Source organism: Strongylocentrotus purpuratus, unplaced genomic scaffold, assembly GCF_000002235.5.
Source record: "Strongylocentrotus purpuratus isolate Spur 01 unplaced genomic scaffold, Spur_5.0 spur5_scaffold_2, whole genome shotgun sequence".
Taxonomy (NCBI): domain Eukaryota; kingdom Metazoa; phylum Echinodermata; class Echinoidea; order Camarodonta; family Strongylocentrotidae; genus Strongylocentrotus; species Strongylocentrotus purpuratus.
In genome coordinates, this window is record NW_022145605.1 from 6,554,304 (window position 1) to 6,575,805 (window position 21,502).

At 36.8% G+C, this 21,502-nt stretch overlaps 1 protein-coding gene across 1 annotated transcript; it reads right to left on the minus strand.

Moving 5' to 3' along the window:
* Positions 1-2,726: 2,726 nt before the first annotated feature.
* LOC582567 (acyl-CoA dehydrogenase family member 11) lies at positions 2,727-19,732 on the minus strand. Its single transcript, XM_030991517.1, has 12 exons — positions 18,604-19,732; positions 17,755-17,987; positions 14,844-14,943; positions 10,520-10,637; positions 10,049-10,191; positions 9,543-9,692; positions 8,859-8,953; positions 7,588-7,687; positions 6,663-6,803; positions 4,604-4,696; positions 3,485-3,837; positions 2,727-2,847 (listed from the first exon to the last, which is right to left on the minus strand). The coding sequence occupies exons 1-12, from the start codon at positions 18,919-18,921 to the stop codon at positions 2,730-2,732; spliced, it is 1,962 nt and encodes a 653-aa protein (XP_030847377.1). The 5' UTR covers positions 18,922-19,732; the 3' UTR covers positions 2,727-2,729.
* Positions 19,733-21,502: the final 1,770 nt, after the last annotated feature.

The following is a 21,502-nucleotide window of genomic DNA, read 5'->3' on the forward strand; positions in this document are numbered from 1 at the left end:
GCGTTTCTTAGTCAAAGAGGGCAAAGTTTCCATGGTCTGCAATGTCAATCTGCATGCAAATTACAATGAAACCGCGCAAGTCCTACAGTTAGCTCCTCTCCGAGTGATGCCGACTCAAGCCCCTTCCCGAGTGATACTGACTCAAGCCCCTTCATTAGCTTGGCTTCGCGACTTTGCCAATCAGTTTGGAGAAAAAACCTACTTGTGACAAAATACACCTGCCATCATGTCTGGGGAGGTCTGGAGCCGGATGCACTTCTTTTGTATGTGGAGGAAAGAAATGGCTCATGTTAACATTCCATAGGAACATCAAATCAAGAGGTTTAATTTGCTGTCCTGTTCCAAAAACACAGTTGTCATTAATCATTTTTAAACATTCTCCTGTACTGTTTGGCCAGTTGTTACTTAAATGTAACTTTGCATGAGATGACTTTTCCTAATCCTGCAATACCGAACACTTTGTTTCCATTTTTCATCATTGATTGAATAAGTGCAATCATTTATTTATGGTTACCATAAGTGGTACCTACTGTATTGACTGTTCTCTTAAATTATCAATTGCATTAGGTATTCTTTTTTTCAGAACAGGTCAATCGATTTTCAAAATGTGATATCTGCACAACACTAAAGAAAAACATCTTCATGTAAATGCCCATAAATTGGGAGTGAAAATGTATTGTAAAGTTCTGGGGGTGATTGATATTGACAGCTTAGATCAGCAGTAGAGATCAGCATTGTGTGAAAAGCTGTTACAATATTCTTGATTTCTCTTAAATTTATACTGTGCAGAAGAAGCGCTTTATCATTGTGGTGTTCCCTCCTCTCCAATTTTCTTTCAGAACCCAGCGGCACAAACATTATGGACATATTCACAAGGCGAGAAGGGAGCCCAGCAAGTACATGACCATAACAGTTGGTGGTATGGACCAGAAGGCCACCAGCATTCCATGTTTCTACTGTCAGTCCAAATCCACAAGTGCAGCCTGGAAATTGCAATCCCACATTACGGGTGCTATTGTACATGGAAGAGGAAATCAGACATCAATATCATTATTACTAGAATTTGGAACTTAGATCTCAATTTTCACCATTACATCCTAAAGTTCTTGTAGTAACACATTTAACACAGAGAGAAAAAGAACCTACTTTGCTCATCAAGGAAAAATTGCTCAAAGGCCAAGATATGCCGACTCAAGCCCCCTCCCTGAGTGGTGCAGACACAAGCCCCTTCCCGAGTGATGCCAACACAAGCTCCTCTCCAAACGAAACTCGTGCAGCGTTTCTTAGTCAAAGAGGGCAAAGTTTCCATGGTCTGCATGCAAATTACAATGAAACCAAGCAAGTCCTACAGTTAGCAGCTATAACAAAACAGCATGTTTCCGTTCCGTTTCGTCCTCCAACATTAATATCAGCTTAGAATACTAAAGTAACGGTAAGAATATTCACTTGTTTTACCACCAACAAATATTCCTACACATGTGTTTGGTATTTAGTAAAGGCAAGTTATTTAAGGGCTGGAAACACTGGATAGAGACCGATGCGTCAAAGACATGGAACAGCTTTGTCATTGTCTAAACACAGATGAAGCTATGTGTGTACACCCATTCAAAAGTGGCTGTGTCTGTGATTCAGTTTTAATATCCAGTAAAGTTACCCTTTTAGAGTTGTCTAAAGCAAACAGTTACATCGAATACAAGTGAAATAACAAAATTTCTGCCAGTACTAAGTGAATTAATGTACTAGATATATTGAAATTAAAACATTTAGATGCCTCTTTCTCATGTTCATGTTGATGAAATATCACAGCTTTGACAGGTTGTTGCATTTCAAATACCGGTACTGCAGTTAGATTATAAATATTTTCAGTTGCTATTTCAATTAGTCTCGAACAATAATATTAACCAAAGTTTAAAATATATATCTATACAAGCTGCATTTGGTTTTGCAAACACTGCAGTCAGGATCAAATTAAAAATATTTTCAGTTGCTATTTCAATTAGTCTCAAACAATATTAACCAAAGTTTAAAAATATATATCTATACAAGCTGCATTTGACTTTTTGCATTGCAAACACTGCAGTCAGGATCAAATTAAAAATATTTTCAGTTGCTATTTCAATTAGTCTCAAACAATATTAACCAAAGTTTAAAAATATATATCTATACAAGCTGCATTTGGCTTTTTGCATTGCAAACACTGCAGTCAGGATCAGATTATAAATATTTTCAGTTGCTATTTGAATTAGTCTCGAACAATAATATTAACCAAAGTTTAAAAATATATATCTATACAAGCTGCATTTGACTTTTTGCATTGCAAACACTGCAGTCAGGATCAAATTAAAAATATTTTCAGTTGCTATTTCAATTAGTCTCAAACAATATTAACCAAAGTTTAAAAATATATATCTATACAAGCTGCATTTGGCTTTTTGCATTGCAAACACTGCAGTCAGGATCAGATTATAAATATTTTCAGTTGCTATTTGAATTAGTCTCGAACAATAATATTAACCAAAGTTTGAAAATATATATCTATACTAACAGCATCTGGCTCTCATAATGTACAACGCTATACTTATTCCCCTTCTCTCACTTTCTCTTCCTCTCTCTTGAAGTGCTCTCATTTTGCACTTGAAAATCTATTCCCTTTCACTCTCCCTTCCCTTCTACCTATCTCTCTCTCTCTCTCTCTCTCTCTCCTGCTCTTCCTCTATATTTATCCCTGCTTATTCTTCCTGTTTGTAACCTGCCATGACCGTTCTGTAGTCCATAGAGCTTGCTTCAATGGAGTAGGTACCTGCGGCATTCTGGCTAGAAACAGGGCACAGATCCATCTGGCACCATCTACACAGAAAAAAAGGCAAATACAAGCAATGAAATTTGCAATAATTTCAGTTCTATGTACTAAATTGTTACCATATTTCAACATTGGTAAATAAAATAGACCAATACAATAAGTAGAATAAGTGATAGCAAGCAATCTTGGACCAAAGTTTCTGTGGAGTATGAATATTTAAATCGAGTCAAGGATTGGGGATAGGGGATCTGTGAGTATATTTCTAGAATACCAGTCTCAAATTAACCATCATCTATCACAGAGACCAGTTGGTTTTACTCATTCAGCTAGAAAAGAGAGCCTTACAGAAGACCCTAGAACTTAATAAGAAGCCTGAATGGAGAGTGGCACAAGCCTAAAAAACGGCACTCACGATTAATAATAATAATAGCTAAATTTATATTAAGCACAAAGTAGCACTATTATTACAAAAGCTTTAGCCCAGCTGTCTTAAAGCGCTGTGGAATAAATTCCTACCAGGTACGCATTTATTACACCTGGGTGTAGAGTGGCCAAAGGAGATTAGCCCCACGGTGAGTCTCGAGACTCGATAGTCTGGGGACATATCCACTAGACCACGACACATCTATTATCAATCCTCTTCTTTATGTATATGTATTATGTATTCATTTTTGTTGATCTCACCTTTTCGCTACTGCAATGTCCTCCTCACCGGCCCTCTCCCATGTGGCATGCTCCAACAGTACCAACCCAATGTAGGTCCTACCGATACTGTACGCAAGATCCCTGGCAGCCAGCTCCATGAAACCTGCATCCTGATTGGCTGATTCCACCAGGAAGCTCTTCAGGCTATCACAGGACTGTCCAATGAGCTTGGCCGTCCCTTGGATGTCCTGGTTGGAGGCGGTGAGGAAGGTAGCAGAGCGTGTCTGGACCTGTCTGAGGAACGTCTCCATGGTCTGGCCTTTGCTCTTGATGATGGAGCGAAGGATGTCCAAGGAGAGGATGTTGGTGGTGCCTTCCCAAATGCTCAAGACCTGCAACAGATTGAATTTTGCACATTAACATAACTGCTAACATTTGAAAATAAGAATTACGAATTTCTTGCACAGTATGCCTTTGAAAATAAGAAATCTGTACCCTTAACAGGCGTTCGCACATGCAGCAGCAGTGTACTGGTAATACATGGTAAATCTGTACAAAAGAGCGAATACAAATTTGCTGCTCAATCATGCAGCCATTCAACGCATGCAATACGTGAACTCTCAAATTGCGGCACATGATAAAACAAGCTTGATTTTGCTAAAGCAATCAACAAAAAGCAACAACAACAAAAATTAGAATTTTGAAAAATCAGAATATTCTGAATTTTTAGGTCCCAGAAAGCCAGAAAATCGAAATATTCCAGATTATTTGGAAGGGTTGGCAGGTATGCATCAAGCCATGAAAATTTTGAAGAAAGCTTGTGTTGCGTTTCTCGTCTATGCTTTTATCCACCCACGTCAGTTTGTATTGGATATTTTTGTTTTGACATATGAAATACAGAAGAGTCGGGGAAATCTAAGTAATGAGGAAACAAGAAAAATTGATATAGTACAATATTAATTTGTTCAGATCAGTTTCTGAATCGACAAATGAACTTTAGACCCCATAGCATTTTTAGGTGCTCTAAAAAATATGGAGAGTTCAAATAGCAAAGCACCTCATTCTCATATTCATCCAATATTGACAGGGCACATATTTGAACTGTGGTCTTCATATAAAGGGACCGGTAGTCACTAAAGCAGGTGTGACAATACTTACCTGGGCATCCCGGAGTATCCCTGGGAAACCAGTATCTTCAATATAACCCTGTCCACCAATACTCTCTAGTCCCTCAGACGCAACACTTACGGCCTGAAGAGAAAAGAAAAAGACAGAAGTGCTATTGTCTATTATCAGGGACTAATTGTAAGAGCACAATCACGAAAGGGGATTATTTGCAGAAATCTAACTGAAATGTGGGTTTTTCAAAGCTTTAATAAGATGTTTGTAATATTAGACTTGGAACAGTTTCTGTCAATGTGGACCAGATCCTATTACATTGAAATACTCTTTCTCTCTCCCTCTCTCTCAACATTTTCTGGTGATTGAAGACATCAGATACATTAAACCCCGGCCCCCCCACTCAGTGTTATTTAGGGTACGCATATGCTCGTTCCCTCTTTTTGAAAGCACCCCCTATCTGAGGACTGCCAACATTTCCGAACCCCCCTTTCGCTGGCTTTTCGCGGGCTTTTCCTGCCTTGGAGACCCCCCTAAATCAGGAAAAATGCTCAATGTACCACCCTAAATTCGGAATAATTTCTCAGGAGTCCAAAGAGATGAGAGAAAAAAAGAAAAACACCCCCTTTTTAAAGAAATCTCCGGGTGAAAAGTCAAATACACCCCTTTTTTTACAATTCTCGGGCCGGACTTTGTCGCACGAAAAGTACCCCTTTACCGGACATTTTGGCAACATGCATGCGGTCATTTCGAAACCTGAGTGGGGGGGCCGGGCATTAAACAGATAGAACAATTAAGTAAGAAGTGCATTAACCCTATGTTAACTAGGGGGGGGGGGGGTCAATTTGATCCCCCGCCTGTATAAATTTCGTGACTACTCCGAAACCATGGCAGATATAAAATCTTCCTTTCATGACTTTTTTCTTTCGAGTCTTACGCATCTTTTAAAACGATTTTTTTGAAAATCGGACGTACAGTTGCAAAGTCACGTGATCTTTTGTCTTTGCATGTCAGCCCGAAAATCGCTCATTTTTGTAATTTGTGTACAAAACATAAGGAAATGTCATTTTTCCTAAAAAGAGATAAAACATGGGTTATTTAGTCTTGTTTTAAGTTTAATTGTTTGTTTTGGGGTAAAATAGTTGAATTGTAGTTATAAATGAAATAAAACTACAAAAACAATAAAATACATAAGTTAAAAAAACAATGAAATACATAAGAAATAACAAGAGATAACATAAGGAATAACCTGGCTCTTTAAATTTTTTGTGTTGTATTATCATTCCAAATGTTTAATAAATATATGTAGTGAAAAAGAATGCTTAAATATGAATAATGTATGATTTATCGGCAAAAATGTGAATTGTATGACCTTTTTTGCATAAATTACCAAAATATGCAAATGAGTGAATTTTTCAAAAAATTGAAATTACCATAGTATTCAATACACTTCACTTGACATGTTTGGAGCGATCGGCAGTGAAACGGCAGAGATCTTGGGGGGGGGGGGGGGTAAAATCTACCCCCCCCCCCTCCCAGTAAAAACCCGGTCTGAAATAGCCCAGTTAAAATAGGGTAACTGAAATTAGTGGCATCACTAGCAATAATAAAATTTTAAAAATCACCCCTCATTAATAGTGAATTAGAAAAGAAACACATATTGGCTCACATTATATCTACAAATGTCGGGCTACTATCAAAGTCGAACATCAACACTCATAATAATAATAATTATACATGAGATTTCTAAGGCGACAAAGGAGTTACAATTATTGTTCCTGTCATATATTTTTCATTAAATATCATTTTTAACTTCTCAGCTACAAGTTACATTTACAAGTTCACCCAATAAGCAACATTATCAAGAAAATGGCTACGCCCATGTCATGCTAAAAGGCATTACATAACACCAATAATATCTTCATTTATCAATGGGCAGGAATAAACTTCGTCTTTCAGCATAACATTTATTCTTTGGGGGGGGGGGGGGAGGTTTCCTTTAAGAGTTATTGATTAAAAACCAAGTGAAAAATTTGACAATTTCTTAATATGAACATATGATACCAAGAAGAGAGATGGAGTTACATGGGAACCTCACCTGTTTACCGGTGTAGAGTTTGAGAACCGGGATGAGAAGACGAAGGAGGTTGAGATCATCCTCCGAGGCTTCCTTAGCCTCATCCTTGCCCAGGAGATGTGCACATTCCAGGAGCAGAGCCATGGCTCCTCTGGTCTCCAGCTACAAAACGATTATGTAACAAGGAGCAGACAAATATTAAAATACTAAAATTGAGGTGTCAGTGACACAAAGACGTACCGGTAACTCCATTTTGGCCATTTTGAGGAAAAGTGGTTTATGTGTCACTGAGCACTGGGGCTTAAGGAGTTAAGTCTATGTTTCACTAGCCATTGACTTCAATGGGGTGTTGGGTGGAGTTCAGTCTTAGTGTTTCCTGGAAAGCCCACATTTTTCTGAAAATTTAGATATCAAATACTCATTTTGGCAAAATATGGAGTTACGTCTTTGAGTCACTGAACCCTCAATATGATCATATTGTTATTTTTGATAACATCTCTTCTTTTAACAAAACGAATGGAAGCATACCAGCAAAACCATGGCTCCTCATCTTAAACTACATGTACAAACTTGGAGCAGATGAATTTTAGACTATGTTTAGTGATATTTTTGCTTTTCTCTTTTATATCTCACTTCAATTCATTAATGGAGCATCCCATAAATGGTTCCCCTGTCTCTGGCAATAAAACATACTCCAAGGAGCAGACAAACATTGTTATATAACTATTTTAGTGAGAAATTTTCTTTTCTTTTTAATAAACCTACTGGACTCCAGCTACACATTACATGTACATTAAGTAAATTTGTTAAAATAATGCAAAGTGAAATAATTTGTCATTCTTGATAATTATCTATAGTCCCAATTTTTTTATCAAGAGCTTTGGAGGAGCAGACTAATAGCTTCTCGTCTCCAGCTATGAAGTATGCGATTAGCTCATGCACCCACCTCCATTCTACTCAGTGTTTGCACATGGAGAGGCCAGTCTACAATCAACTTGCCAAAGGCTCTTCTCTGGAAGGAGTAGTCCCTCGCATAGTGCACCATCCTACATCAAACAAATCACATGGAGTAATTGTGTGTTTTAATATACATTTTAATCAAGTTACCTAGCACAGGAATTTTTTTCCTCCAAATATGAGAAAAAAAAGTTTCAATACTTTAAAACTTCAAAAATGTTGTGCTGTAGGTATATGTTCTCTCAAAGACACATACCTCTATTCAAAACCATATGCAATTTCCAGCAAGATCTAGTCAATTTTGTTTTAATTGTAATGATCCTAAATACTTAAGACACACATACATGTATATATTTATTGCATAATCAATGATCTACAATAAACTACATTTTCTTTTTCATACAATTGCATGACCAGTATTACTCATCATAAATCTAGATTCATACACAGCTTAATACGGAATGACATCTCTAAGTGCTTCACAGATATTATTACCGGTCATTCGCAAACACAGTGTGCACCACTTTCATTCCCTGAGGAGTATTCCTACTACAGTCAAACCTGTCTATTGTGACCATCCAAGGAAAATTCAAAAAGTGGTCTTTGTAGACAGGTTCCTTTAGTACATGTTTTAATGAGAAACCATTTTCAAGGGAAACAAAAAATGTGGTCTCTGTAGACAGGTGGTCACTAAAGCAGGTTTGAATGTATTATGGTCATTTCTAAAAATTACTCATAAAACTTCTGGGTCTCGGGCCTAAAATAAAAACTTGTTGTATTGCCCTTTGGGTGCCAAAACATTGGTCGGTCGGTCGGAATTTTTAATTTTTTTTGGTTTAAACTTTTTTTGTCGCCCTCTTTTAGCCGATATTTTTTCAGATTTGAATTTCTTTTTCTTTTTTTTTTCCACCCTCTTTTGTTTGATATGTCTCAGTTTTGTGTTTCAGCGTCATCATTCCATTGATATCTTTTTCACCTCTTAATTATCCATGGTTTGCACGAGTGAGAATTTTGGAATTATTTGATTTTATGCATTTATATCCCATTTAAACAAACAAAATACATATTTTTTTTATTCATTAATAACAAAAAAAAAAATGGTTTAAAAAAAAAAAAAAACTTTTTTAAAATGCCGACCATAGATTTTCAGATTTTTGGGTCGGTCGCAAAGGGCAATACAACAAGTTTTTATTTTAGGCCTCATTTATGGTCAACTAAAAAAAATGGTCTGGAAAGAAAACATCAACTATTTCACCTCACCTTCTCATAGCAGCTACAGCCATAGTTGCATTGTGGAAGCGAGTGATAGTGAGCATAGGAGAGATAGACGCCACACCATACCCTGGTTCAGATACCTAAAATGGTTCAAGATCAAAGTTTTGTCAAGGTCTTCGGTTTGGTAGAAATTGTTTTCTTAGTCTACAATTAAAATCGCAAAGTTTTCTTTGATAAACTTTGAAAGCTAAAACAGCTTGAGGATTTCTGTCTAGCCTTTACAATTTGCTTTCCCCTTAAAGTACACTGTTCTCTTGTAGCGTTCCCTCTTTTTTTCTTTCTTTTTTTCAAGATTTCCTGGCATGAATAAAACCTCACAGTAAATTGTAAGTTCAGAATTTTTTTTTTCCAGCAGTGAGATATTTACAATTAAGCAAATCAGACATGTACTAGAAGTTATCAATAATGGATAAATTCTTAGCAATCTACAATGAACACATAATTAGTTTAAAATGATCTGTGTAGAACAAGTTTGTAATTTGCAAAAATCATACTAAAACATCAAATGAAATATTTTGAAGGGGAAAAAATAACCACATGTTAACATGATTTAACCTTGTTAGTCAATGGAGTTAAATCAAATCATAAATTCAAACTCTTGACCTATAAATGGTAACAATATTGCATTCCTACACCATGAAAGCATATTGTATTTGATAGTCTACTCACAAGATGTGCTTTAGTCCCATCTAGTAATAACTCTGCGGTAGGAAGCTGTCTGGTCCCAAGTTTGTTCTTCAGCTGTTGTATCTCTATTCCATTGAGTTTACCTTCTGGTGTACGAGTCTCAAGATAAAACAGAGATAGTCCTCTCGTACCCTGTGAAAAAAAACAGATTGAACATGGATATGACAGCAATAATAGAAACAAATATATATTTTAAATTGTAAATAAACATACAAAGATTAACCTCTCTATAGTCTGCTATTTACATCAAAGGTCACTGCATTGCAGAACATTCCATAGATGAAAAAGGGCACAAATGCATACCACACCACACAAGTAATCCTATCCCTGTTTGACCATAACCTTACAAAAGAATGTTAACAAATCCTTGTCCACCGCACACTCGAAGGGAGCCTTCTCATTATATTTAACATCAAGTTTATCAAATTTGATGAAATATCACCGATATTACTTATATCATAAATATATAAAACATGAGTGGGACCAACCTCCTTATATTGGCCATCATCATCCACTATCCTTGCTAGAGCTACAGTCATATCACTGTCTGAGGCTGACGAGAACCACTTGTAACCATGGAGATGGAATGATCCATCGTTCTGTGGGTAGGCCAATGTCTCTGTTCCTCCAGCTACAGCACATGGCAAATGAATGGAACGTTAAATCACATCAATTGTATAAAATGGTAATCTGAGCAGATTCATTACAAAATAGAATTTAAGAGCACAGCAGAATGGCTACAGAAAATATATTATAATTGCTCCAACAGTATATATTAAACTAATAATGAAACCAAATATTTCCACGAGCCTGACATTTTTAAAATTTAATTCATGAATGGCCAAGATTCATGTTCGTTCTATCCAAAAATAGCTAAATTACAACCATGAGCTTTTGAAATTTGTGAAAGTTTTGTTGTGCAAGAGTTTTAAATTTCAAAGATTGTGGTTTTTACTGACCGACATCAGATCCCCCTCTCCTCTCGGTCATCCACTGTCCAGACGTCCAGAATGTCTCGGGGTTTCGAGATGTTAGATGACCAAAGGCATTCTGCTTCAACTGTGACCCGCCATCATTCTGCAATAAATGACAAAATAGTAAGAACAAAAGTTACTTAAATTTGCCCAATAACTAGTGACTGGAAATCAATAAAAAAACAAGGCATCAAAATAAACTTGTTTCTGACTGGTAAAAAATAACCCCTGTTCCAAAATGACTTTAGCAGTTTATTTACCACAAAACATCCTTCCAAGTTCCAACTTATTGCACAATTCAAAAGAAATTTGGTCTCATTCCTGTTCATAAGGCTCTATGAAAATAGATTCTGTGGGTAAATTACATCATACATGGAAATCTGACATTGAAAAAAGTCCCAAAATCTTTGTTCTCCAATTTAAACATAAACATGTGGAAGGAAATCCCACCTTGCCCCAACCAATTTACTTCTTCCATATCTTTATAAACCTTGAGGAATTATTATCTACAAAATATTGGAAACTTACATTATCAAGAGTAAATTGGGAAGCAACAGAGAGGCTGTTCACACCACAATGCACGGTCTATCGTAGCACCCCCTTTTTTCAAGCGCGCTAGACCGCGCTATCTCTCGTGGACCACCCCCAAGAGGTGCTCCAGTGGCACGCCGTGGCTCGCTGTTGGGCGGACCAAAATGACGTTGTTCCTTCCACACCTCAGAGATAGCGCGGTCTAGCGCGCGCTATCTCTGCCTGTGTGAACAGCCTCATAGACATGATTTTCCTCAATCTACTCAGAAAATAGAAGATGCTTTGCACTTCAACTTTTGATTGAAGACTGGTTCAGAACCACATGGCCCTTTCCTTTTATTCATGAATACCAAATGAACTATATGAATATTCAATATTCAGTAACCAATTAAAAAAAAGTAACACATGTCTAGACTGGCAAATCGATCAATCAGAAGACATAGAAGAATAAATATGTCAGAAAAAGAAAGCGGACAAAATATACAGTTCCTCATTCTACCCTCAACAATTGCTATGGTAGATAAAGGAACATCCCTTCATTGCTATCATGTAAACATGTGTAGAACAGGTGAATATGCATGTGACATCTGTTCTACAGATTTTTACATAATAGCAGTGAAGGGATGTTCCTTTGTCTACCATAGCATTTGTTGAGGGTTGAACGAGAAACTGTATATTTTGTCCGCTTTATTTGTCCGTCATGTTCATAGTGAGCAGTATAGCTCACGGGAGGGGTGCACATAAATGGTTTCATCAGTCAGCTAGATAAACATGAACAAAAGACAGTGGTATGTCATCTCCCACTGAGTAGCATTGCATGTTTTCATATAATAGCCCATTGAAACCCTTCTTGGATTTTCTTGGGGATTTCTGACATACACATGGAGCAACTGCTTAAAATATAATTAAATTTTGTGAGTGGGCATCCTATAAAACAACATGCAGTGCTATTGTGAACAGGTGGTCAGTTGAAGGGAAGGGACATACCAATGTCTTTTGTTCATCTAGCTGACTGATGAATGACTGGCATGATGTCACAGAAGTCATTTGCTTTTGGAGGGGTTTTTAGGGGTAGAACTTAGCAGGTAGAACAAAAGTAATAGAAAAAAATAATACAAAAAATATGACCAAATGTACATCAGAAAGTCAAAAGATATGTGATGTACCGTAAATCTCTGTGTATAAGGCGCACCTGTGTATATGGCGCACCCCTATTTTTGAGATTTAAAAAAAAAAAAAAAAAAAAAAAAACAACATTTTTTTTCCTTTTGGGTTTGCTTTTTTGCCGACACCATCTCAGATTCGTCTCTTATTTCAGCGTGCGGTCCCGTTCGAAAACCTAAGCCATGATGCAGGGAATTGGGAAGGACTTTTATTTATTACGCCTTTACAGTAAAAAAGTCAAAGTAAAAAAGAATAGTAACAATGTTGTTTGGGCGCTAGTGTAGCAAGGTATCCAAAATATAGCCTACTAAAACAGACCTCAAATTTTAGACCCCAAATTTCGTGTTTATCATTATCTCTAGGGTTAGGGTTAGGGTTAGGGTTAGGGTTAGGGTTCTAGGGTTAGGGTTAGGGTTAGGGTTAGGGTTAGGGTTAGGGTTAGGGTTAGGGTTAGGGTTAGGGTAATGATGACCACAAAATTTGGGGTCTGTTTTAGTAGGCTATATTTTGGATACCTTGCTACACTAGCGCCGTTGTTTTTAAAACTAAAGATGACAGAAATTTTTTCCTCCCGAGTCCAAACCAAAATTTGGACAGGCTAGATTTCGAGTGGTGAGTCGATATCCCCCGTGTAAGTGAGCTGGAGACCCCAGAGAGCTTCGGCCGGCAAAGGGCTTTGTTAAAGGTACTATGTTCCATTTGCAGGCCAAAAAAATGAAAAAGTTAAATTCCAACTGCATTTGAAAGATAATATTAATTTAGAACTTCCCTAAAAAAGGTGGGGCTTGAAAATGTCTTCAAGTGGAAAAATAACGACTATTAGTTGTCAAATTGACTTTAGGGCTATAGAGCCCAAAAGTAATAGTCTTGATTTTCAGACAATTGTACTGAATGGTCATACGTTTTATGCTGCGCAAAGATTAAATCAGTTTAATCTTGGCCATCACAAGTGGGTTATTGATGTAGAGAAATGCTCATGTACCCTTTACAACTCTTTTCATGTATGTTATTACCCAAGAAGAAAAAAAGCCAGTCAGTCACTCAATAGTGTCTGACAGTGAATTCTAGCAAGTAAACGGGTTTCCTTGCATAATTTGAATATGAGGACACTGCTAACGTTTAAATTTCACAGATAGGATATACATGAAATATTCATAATTCCTGCAAAGTTCTACAGCGTTTAAGGTTGGCTGCAAAAGGGACATAGTACCTTTAAGGGGCATAATTTATTGAGACTGAAAAAAAACAAAAAAACTCTCTTCCCTTCAAATTAGGAACGTACTTTTACTTCAAATAGTAGATCCTATTCTTTATTTGCATTATGTAATTCATGTTGAGACACAGAGATTTTCGGAAACCACTAAAAAGTAGCATTTTGAGGACTCAAATATCCTGTACCTGTGTATTAGGCACACCCCACGACTTTTGATTTTTCCCGACAGAAAAAAAGTGCGCCTTATACACAGAGATTTACAGTATACATTATTACAGGTCAACAAAAGTCAACATGAATTTGTAATTTAGTCACCCTTCAATAACGATAAATGGATTACATTACAAAAATGGCCTAATAATAATTTACCGGTAATGATCTCTTTGATACATCCCCTCCCTCTTGTTTGTTTGCATAATCTGCCAAAGGATTCTCTCTCTCATGCATTATGTTGGTAATAGTCGTGTTCTATTTAAACTATTTACAGTGTATGCTATAGCAAGTGATCTTGTTTCAATATTGGCAAAACATCTTCATTTTACCACAAGTAAAAGAAAAAAAATCAAACTTTTACATCAGATGTAGATGAATTTGTCTGATCTATCAATAACAAAAAAACACCCAATCAGCCAATAGATTGCCTCCAAGCAGGTCTATGCGAATAATGATTAAGTGGATGTAATGTAAACAATGATATTAGATAGCTTAGACAGATTCCGAGATGTGATTGGTCCAGAACTCGTCACGTGATATCAATTGCAAGGAACCAAATTGTTATATTTTCCTGGTTGGTTATATTTTACCGCCTGGTGAAATGAATATATTTTTAATCAATGCATGTCGCCCTCTTGAGGACTGTATGTTTGTCACCAATTACACACATTACACCATTACCGAGGGTCATTTTATTTTTTCAATATTTTTTTCATGAATTTTTTTTTCCCTTGAAATTATTTTTTCCCACATTTTATTTTTTTCCCAAAAAATGGTTTTTTGGCTAATTTTTTTTTCCTTTTTTTTTCCCCCCGAAATATGCTATTATGGGTAAGATTTTTTTTTTTTTTGTAAGGTTTTTTTTTTTTTTTTAACTATCTCGACAGATTATTTTTCCGCAATTTTGATTGTCCCCAAATTTTTTTTTAAAATTTCGGGCAAAAAAAAATGGACCCCCCCCCAAAAAAAAACACCCAAGGCTATCTAATATAACAGTTATTGACTGGCAGGGGGTATATAACATTCTTTGGACTTGAAGGGAGTTATATTCCCCAAGTGGTTATATTTTCCCGAAGCGTGCAGCGCTGAGGGAAAAATATGGTCACGATATGGTTATATTACACCCCCTGCCAGTCAATAACTGTATATTATCAACAATTATCTTTTTTTTCAAAGTGCTCTTCTCACCTCAAACATCTTAGCAGCCCCATCAGTCATAGCGAGAGGGCACGAGTATAAGCCAGATGAGGGGCCATACAATATCATTTTAGCTGCTTGATAAACACGGCTGTAGGAAAGTAATAAAGTTAAAATGTGACATAATTAGCATTTAAAGAAAAGTATGAAGTTGATTTTGAAGAGCCTTATGTTCTGGTAATTCAAAAATGAGCTGTCGCATAATTTTGTAGATAACAAAGTACGAACATCTACAAAAGAATGTCTCATTTTATTATCATTAGCTTAAAATGGGGGGGGGGGGAGGGGGGTGGGCTTGACTTTGGGGTAAATAATACCACAAATAGTGATACCCATAGTCCCATACATACATAATTAGTATTACCCCCCTTAAACCCTCCTGCTTTTACAAATATTATGGAAAACAAGGAGGTGGTCATTTTTAATGTAGGTTATAATTTCTTATCTTGTGCAATTGCAGTGGTGACCTCTGCTCCTATCATCATTACTATCAACACTGTATCATGCTTTATAAGTTATCCATTAGGCCTAAAAAAAAAAATTGATGACTTGGCGTAACGGGTCACTGAAAATTAGGGTAGGTAGGGCGATTTTTTTTTTTTTTGGTTGTTGTTGTTGCTTATATTTGCATACATGAAATTAGCCATTCATACACATACATACATACAGTGGCGTAGATAGGTCCTCAGACCTTGGGGATGATCTGATGAGAGGGGTAGACCACAATATGTTCAAATAACTCCACGCACACACACACACATATATGGACACACACACTGTGTGAGCAAAGTGAGCAAGAAATTGTTGAAATCTTGAACACCTTGGGACCTGGGGGATGCATACATACACCTGCCCCCCCCCCCCCTGCATACATACATGTACATGTACATACACCCTCATGCACATAAAACGCATTAATAGGTTTCCAACAGACCCCAGCCTGAGATATCTCAGACACTGTCTTCAACAGGATAAACAGGTGAATATGTAAGTTTAGAAGGGGCTGTTCACAAATATTAGTATTTTCACAATGTATTGACTAGCATTTTTATAACTTGTCTAGAGGTTAACATGTTAACATGTTAACATGTATCCAAAATCTTGAAGAATGAGGGTTGAAAAGAGTAGCCAATTACAACTTGTGAAAATATTTACAATTGTGAATGGCTCTGTAATAACAAACAGTTAAAAAATGTCTCCAGTATTTCAGAATCCTTTATCAAAAAAAAAAAAACAAAAAAACAAAAAAAAAAAAAATAAATAAATAAATAAATTAAAAAAAAAAAAAAAAAGCGTAGGGTCGGCGATAAAAATAGGGTCGGGCGGGTTACGCCAAGTCATAATTTTTTTTTTTTAGGCCTTACATTAATTTGAGGAACAAAATGCAGAGAATAAAGAATAGATTGAGAACAACAAAGTAATGGGAAAATATGGAGGAATCTACTGAGAAACTTATAGCTCATAAAATGTAGTTCCCCTGACTATTAAAAAAAAGAGTTGTAAACATTTTTATAATTTAGCAATAAAGCAAAATAACAAAATATAATAGAAAACAAAGCTACAAAAAACCATTACATATAATGTACGTAAATTATATACAGATTAAATATTTGGATACAATACATGAGTCAAGCAAAATATGAATTATGTCAAAGAGATTTAAAAAATACCGAGTAGAGAGTCAATTAAATCAGTAAAAATTCAGTATTAACTGTTTAACAAGCGATTTCAATTCATTTAAAGTTTAGGCTTCTCTTAATGTTTTATGCAGTGAATTCTAAATTTTTAGTCCTGTGAAAACTATAGTTTTGCTAGAAAAAAAAATTGATCTGCTTTTTTGCAAGTGATAAATGATTAAATTGTCTAATACTATACATGTATGTACCGTATATAAAGTATTATTCTTTATAACTTCTTCAAAAATAATGTTATTTCTAGTTTGAACATAATTTGATTAACTGTCATCAATAAATGTGATTTTAGAGAAATAAAACATCAGTGTGTACTGAAGGAAGTATTTGTATTATTCTCAAAACTTTGTTCTGAAGCAGTAAAATGGTATCAATTCTTGTTTTTGCTGCATTTCCCCATGCAAAAATTCCATAATAAAGATATGGTAAGATGACAGTAGAATACAACATTATGAGTGCTAACAATGTAAGAACTTGTTTTGGAACACATAACAGAAAAAAGCCCATTTAAGACCGAGGGAAAGAGACTATTACAAAATAAATAATCCTGCACATGTCACACAGAACCCAACCTACCCAAGTCAGACTTGGGTTCCATGCATGTGGGCTCTATTCTATGATAATGTGTACATGTGTGTCGACTTATACTCACATGTCACTTTAAAGTTCATTGATAGCATACATCTCTGCATAAAAGTTTCTTTATATTTGAAGCTGATATTTTTTGATTTAGTACTACATCACACCCTAACTTTCAGAGCCAAATATTGTAGCATAACTAGTCCAGTAATTTAGTAAGACGTAGAGGGCGTTATAGATAATTGTGAAATATATAGTTGGACATCGTAAGATGTCGGTCAGTCAGTGTTGAGCTGTCGTTGCGACAGGTACGTTACAATTAAGGAACGAGATAAAGTTACTTGAACGGCAGATACTGTGCAAGTGTTGTTTTTTGAGTTCCTGTCAGACATTTAGTGGTTGCAGGAGTGAGTAAAATGAGAGCTAGTCCACGTTTTTCTTACACAATATACTTTTGTGAGAGCGCACTGAGAGATCGTTGATGAATGATTGTCGAGGGCGTGGACCGGGTTTTGAGAGACTGCACATGGCAGAACGCTACTCCGACAGAGCACGGTTACGCCACAATATAATCTTTGGTGATTGGTACATCATACATGTACATGTACTTCAACACAGAAAGACCAAATTACCTGCAGGAGCCATATTTCCTTTCGTATGGAATAGCAACGATCCCTTCCTGTGCTGCTATAGCCTTCTGTTTCTTCCATGCTTCACATGTGATAAGATCATCCACACGGTTCCCCCACGCATCAAAATGCTTGACGTAAGGTTGATTCTCTTCGCACTCGATGCTAAGGGCTTCGATTTCCTCCACGACTCGCTCTCCGAATCTCTCCAAGTCATCTTCAATGGGAGAGAGGGCCTGAAAAGTTCAAAAGAAAAGAAATGAAATGAAAGATAGACGATTCCCATGACAATTTGGTGACAATTATTTATTAATAATGCATTTGCATAAACGGTACCAGAAAATAAGAAAATGACACCGACATTTTTTTCTCTTTATTCATCATGCTCAGAATCTAAATAAAATTCGACACAATATTATAATAATAATAGGATTTTATTGAAATTAAAACATCAAAAACCAAGAGCAAACAGTCCAAAGACTGACAACTGTCTTGGGTACAAAAATAAAACTTAAATCAAATATACATAATAAAATAGCAGTAATGAATAAATACATAAGTTACATAAGTTAACATATCAAATAACTAAACTATTATCAGTAAATATTGCAAAAAGGACATATAAACGAATAAGTATACATCATTACAATTACATAAAAAAAGGGCTCTCGAGCTGTGCAATAACTAAATTTTACTAAATCAGGCACAGACCGAGAGTCCAATAAAAAGAAGATTAAAATGCATAAGACTGGGTTTAAAAAGATCAATAGTAAAAAGAGGGGAATATTTAAAGGATGAAGAAGAAAAAGAGAATAGTAACACAAATTTGAAATGTATTTAACACAAGCATACTTCTGATGATATGTATCTATTCAAGTAAGACTGCAATGCTGCATCTTCAAGATAGACATTTCCTAGGCGTGGTCGCTCCTGGAAGAAAGTCCCTCGCTGAGCTCTCTTGAACGGGGGTGCTTGGGAACCCTGGCCCTGTAGCTCAGGCGCAGTGTGTTGCTGCGCTCTGTGGTTGGTTGATACAGCTGCGGCTGAAGACGTTCGGCTTGCAGTTTCTAACTTGTCATTTGGCTTGGAACTAAAAGACGAAACAGTTGTGCTTTTACATCTTGAAGAATTTACAAGCCAGCTTCGAGGAATACGAATTCTTCTGTACATTTTTGTAAATTGTTTTTCAAATGTGATGAGCAACTCAACAGAGCCAGAGGATATGTTTACTAATAACAGTACCGTACCCTGCCCAGTTACCGCCCCCCACTGCCTGGCTTATTAGACACAACGGCCGTCTTCCATCGCCCGAGTTTCTACGGTGCGCAATGAAGGCGTGCGACTAACTTGCCTATAGCAGCATACACGTTGTAAGGAACATGTGCACGAAATATGGTACACTGTCGATCGCCCATTTAACGGAGATACGCGAATGACGTCACTGTGCAGCAGTCAGCTATGCGCTTATTTAGGTGTGAATCAACCTTTTTAAAAAACATCAAGTTCCTATTCAAAACGATCAGAAAAAAAATATGGTGGAAATTTTACTTTTGTTTAAAGAGATATGGAAGTTTAAATTCCTGATGTTTTACCTGAGCAAATTTCTTGCGAAAATTATTATTTATAAAAAAGTTATCGAGGCTTGAACTCGACCATGTCGCCCTGTGATGCCCCTGCCCTATTTCCGCCCACTCAAACACACGCGCTAGTTCAGTGTATGTACCGTGCGTTGTTTATGCTCTAACAGAGAAAAGGTTATCTGCCCGTGGTTTTTTAGTCTATTTGTGTGTTTTTAGGTCTGCGGTTGGTTTTTTGAAAGTGCACACTTCATTGTCTTTTTTCCATGATAAAACACTCGGTTTACTCCATAAAATCGCAACTCGAGAGTATGAAGAAGGTGAAGAATACACAAATACTATAAAACTACATTCGACCTATAAACAGTTTGTAAATTGGGAATTCACCCCCCCCCCCCGTATATGTTGACCTACATTTTGCAAATAAAAGAAAGATCATAAATGAGATAACATGGTCACCAGGCATAAAATTCTTTACTGGGATTACAGCCATGCAGTTGTCAAAATCTGCCAGACGGAATGTTGTTTCACTTTTTGATGAGCAATCATAACCGTGCTACTAAACTTAACATTTTGCAGGCTCACTTGCATGGTCTACAAAATAATCATTTAGAGGTGGCCATTCATTTTTTGTTGAGTTTACAACCAGAAAATAAAATTCAGTGTAAATTGAGTAGCTGTTTATTTATTGCCCTTTGAAGGTTCTAGGTCAATTACCCCTTGGGCATGTCACCCCCGGCCAATTAGCGGTACAATAATTACCCCAAGGACGATTACCCCCCCCCCCCCCGAGGACAACCACCCCGAGGAAGTTACTCCCCCCCGAAAAATTACCCTCTAGGACAATTATTACCCCCCCCCGTGGACAATTAAACCCCCAGAGGACAATTACCACCCCCTGAAATTAATGATCTCCCCCTAAAAATTACCCAACTAATTATCGAGGTTGACTTCCCCCTGTTCATACTGAACAGGGGGTAGTCCTCGGGGCGGTTGTCCTTGGTTGTCCCAGGGGGGCATTGTCCTATATAGGGGTTAAGTTTCAGGGGGTGGGGGGGGGGGGGGACTCTTTTCCGGGGGTAGCTCGTCGAGGCACGGTAATTGTCCTTAGGGGTAATTATCTTTGGGGGTAGTTTTCCGGGGGGTAATGGTAGGCGAATAAGGTGGGAGGCTGAGATTGAACCCCCCCCCCCCCGAAGAATGTTGCAATGATGTTTGGCCGTTCGTTCGATCGAGCAACCGACAATTTCTGGTAACGATGTGGTAATGTGATAATCATGCAGTTAAATTTTGTGACAAAATTATATATGATTGATTAATGTTGCAAAAAATGCTTGAAGTTCGGTTCTCCAAAAGTGATCCCGATGACAACTAAGTCCGGCTTTTAAAAAAGTTGCCAGGTTTGGTAGATTTGCAAAAAGTTTGTATTTATGTTCTATGTCGCTGAAGCTTGTGTCGCCTTTCAATCCAGCGTCGTGGCTTTGTAGCGAAAAGAGTGCTTGTTTCTGATACGATACAGGATGCAGGCAGAGGATTGATGTATTAGTTTTTGTTTTAATTAATTTAGTTTAATTTATTCCCTCAATTTTCTTCGATTACACCCCTCCTTTCCCCGATTTTTCTTTTAGTCTCCCTCTTCACTTTTACATCCTTTTTCTTAGTGCTTCTATACATTAGGCTATAATATCTTTTTTCAAATGTTTGTGTGTTATATATTTTTGCCAACACGGACCATGACATTTTCGCTGCTATCAAATTTCCGTCAGCTGACTGTGAATAAAATAAATGTTGTTTTATGTGAAATAAACCTATATGAATGGCTATCGAAAGAGTAGTATAAAACTATAAATGATACATTTCACAAGGGCCTATACGCCTGTCAGCCTTTCAAATGGCTAGGGTAATTCTTATATACGTTGTTAGTTTGCTAAAGTTTTATGGCGAATAAAAGGTGAACATTTTTTTATCTCTATCCATCACATTAATATCTCTCGGCAATAAAATGAATGAATATTGAATGAATAAATAAATAGATGAATTATGTAGAAGATGTGGGGGAGGGGGTATAGTGCCAAATTTAGAGAAGGGCAATACATTGCAGGACATGATTTGAGTTGTTCTCGGTAATGTCAACAAAATACTTATACAATAGCTTTCAACCCTCTTTGGATGTT

Bases quoted from the DNA above. Each gene is read 5' to 3' on its own strand.
- LOC582567 (XM_030991517.1), bottom strand. From the start codon at position 18,921: ATGTACAGAAGAATTCGTATTCCTCGAAGCTGGCTTGTAAATTCTTCA. The intron at 14,944-17,754 runs GTAATTTGGTCT...ACTTTCCTACAG, and splicing joins AGGAAATATGGCTCCTGCAG to CCGTGTTTATCAAGCAGCTA. The intron at 10,638-14,843 runs GTGAGAAGAGCA...CATTTATTGCAG, and splicing joins GGGCTGCTAAGATGTTTGAG to AATGATGGCGGGTCACAGTT.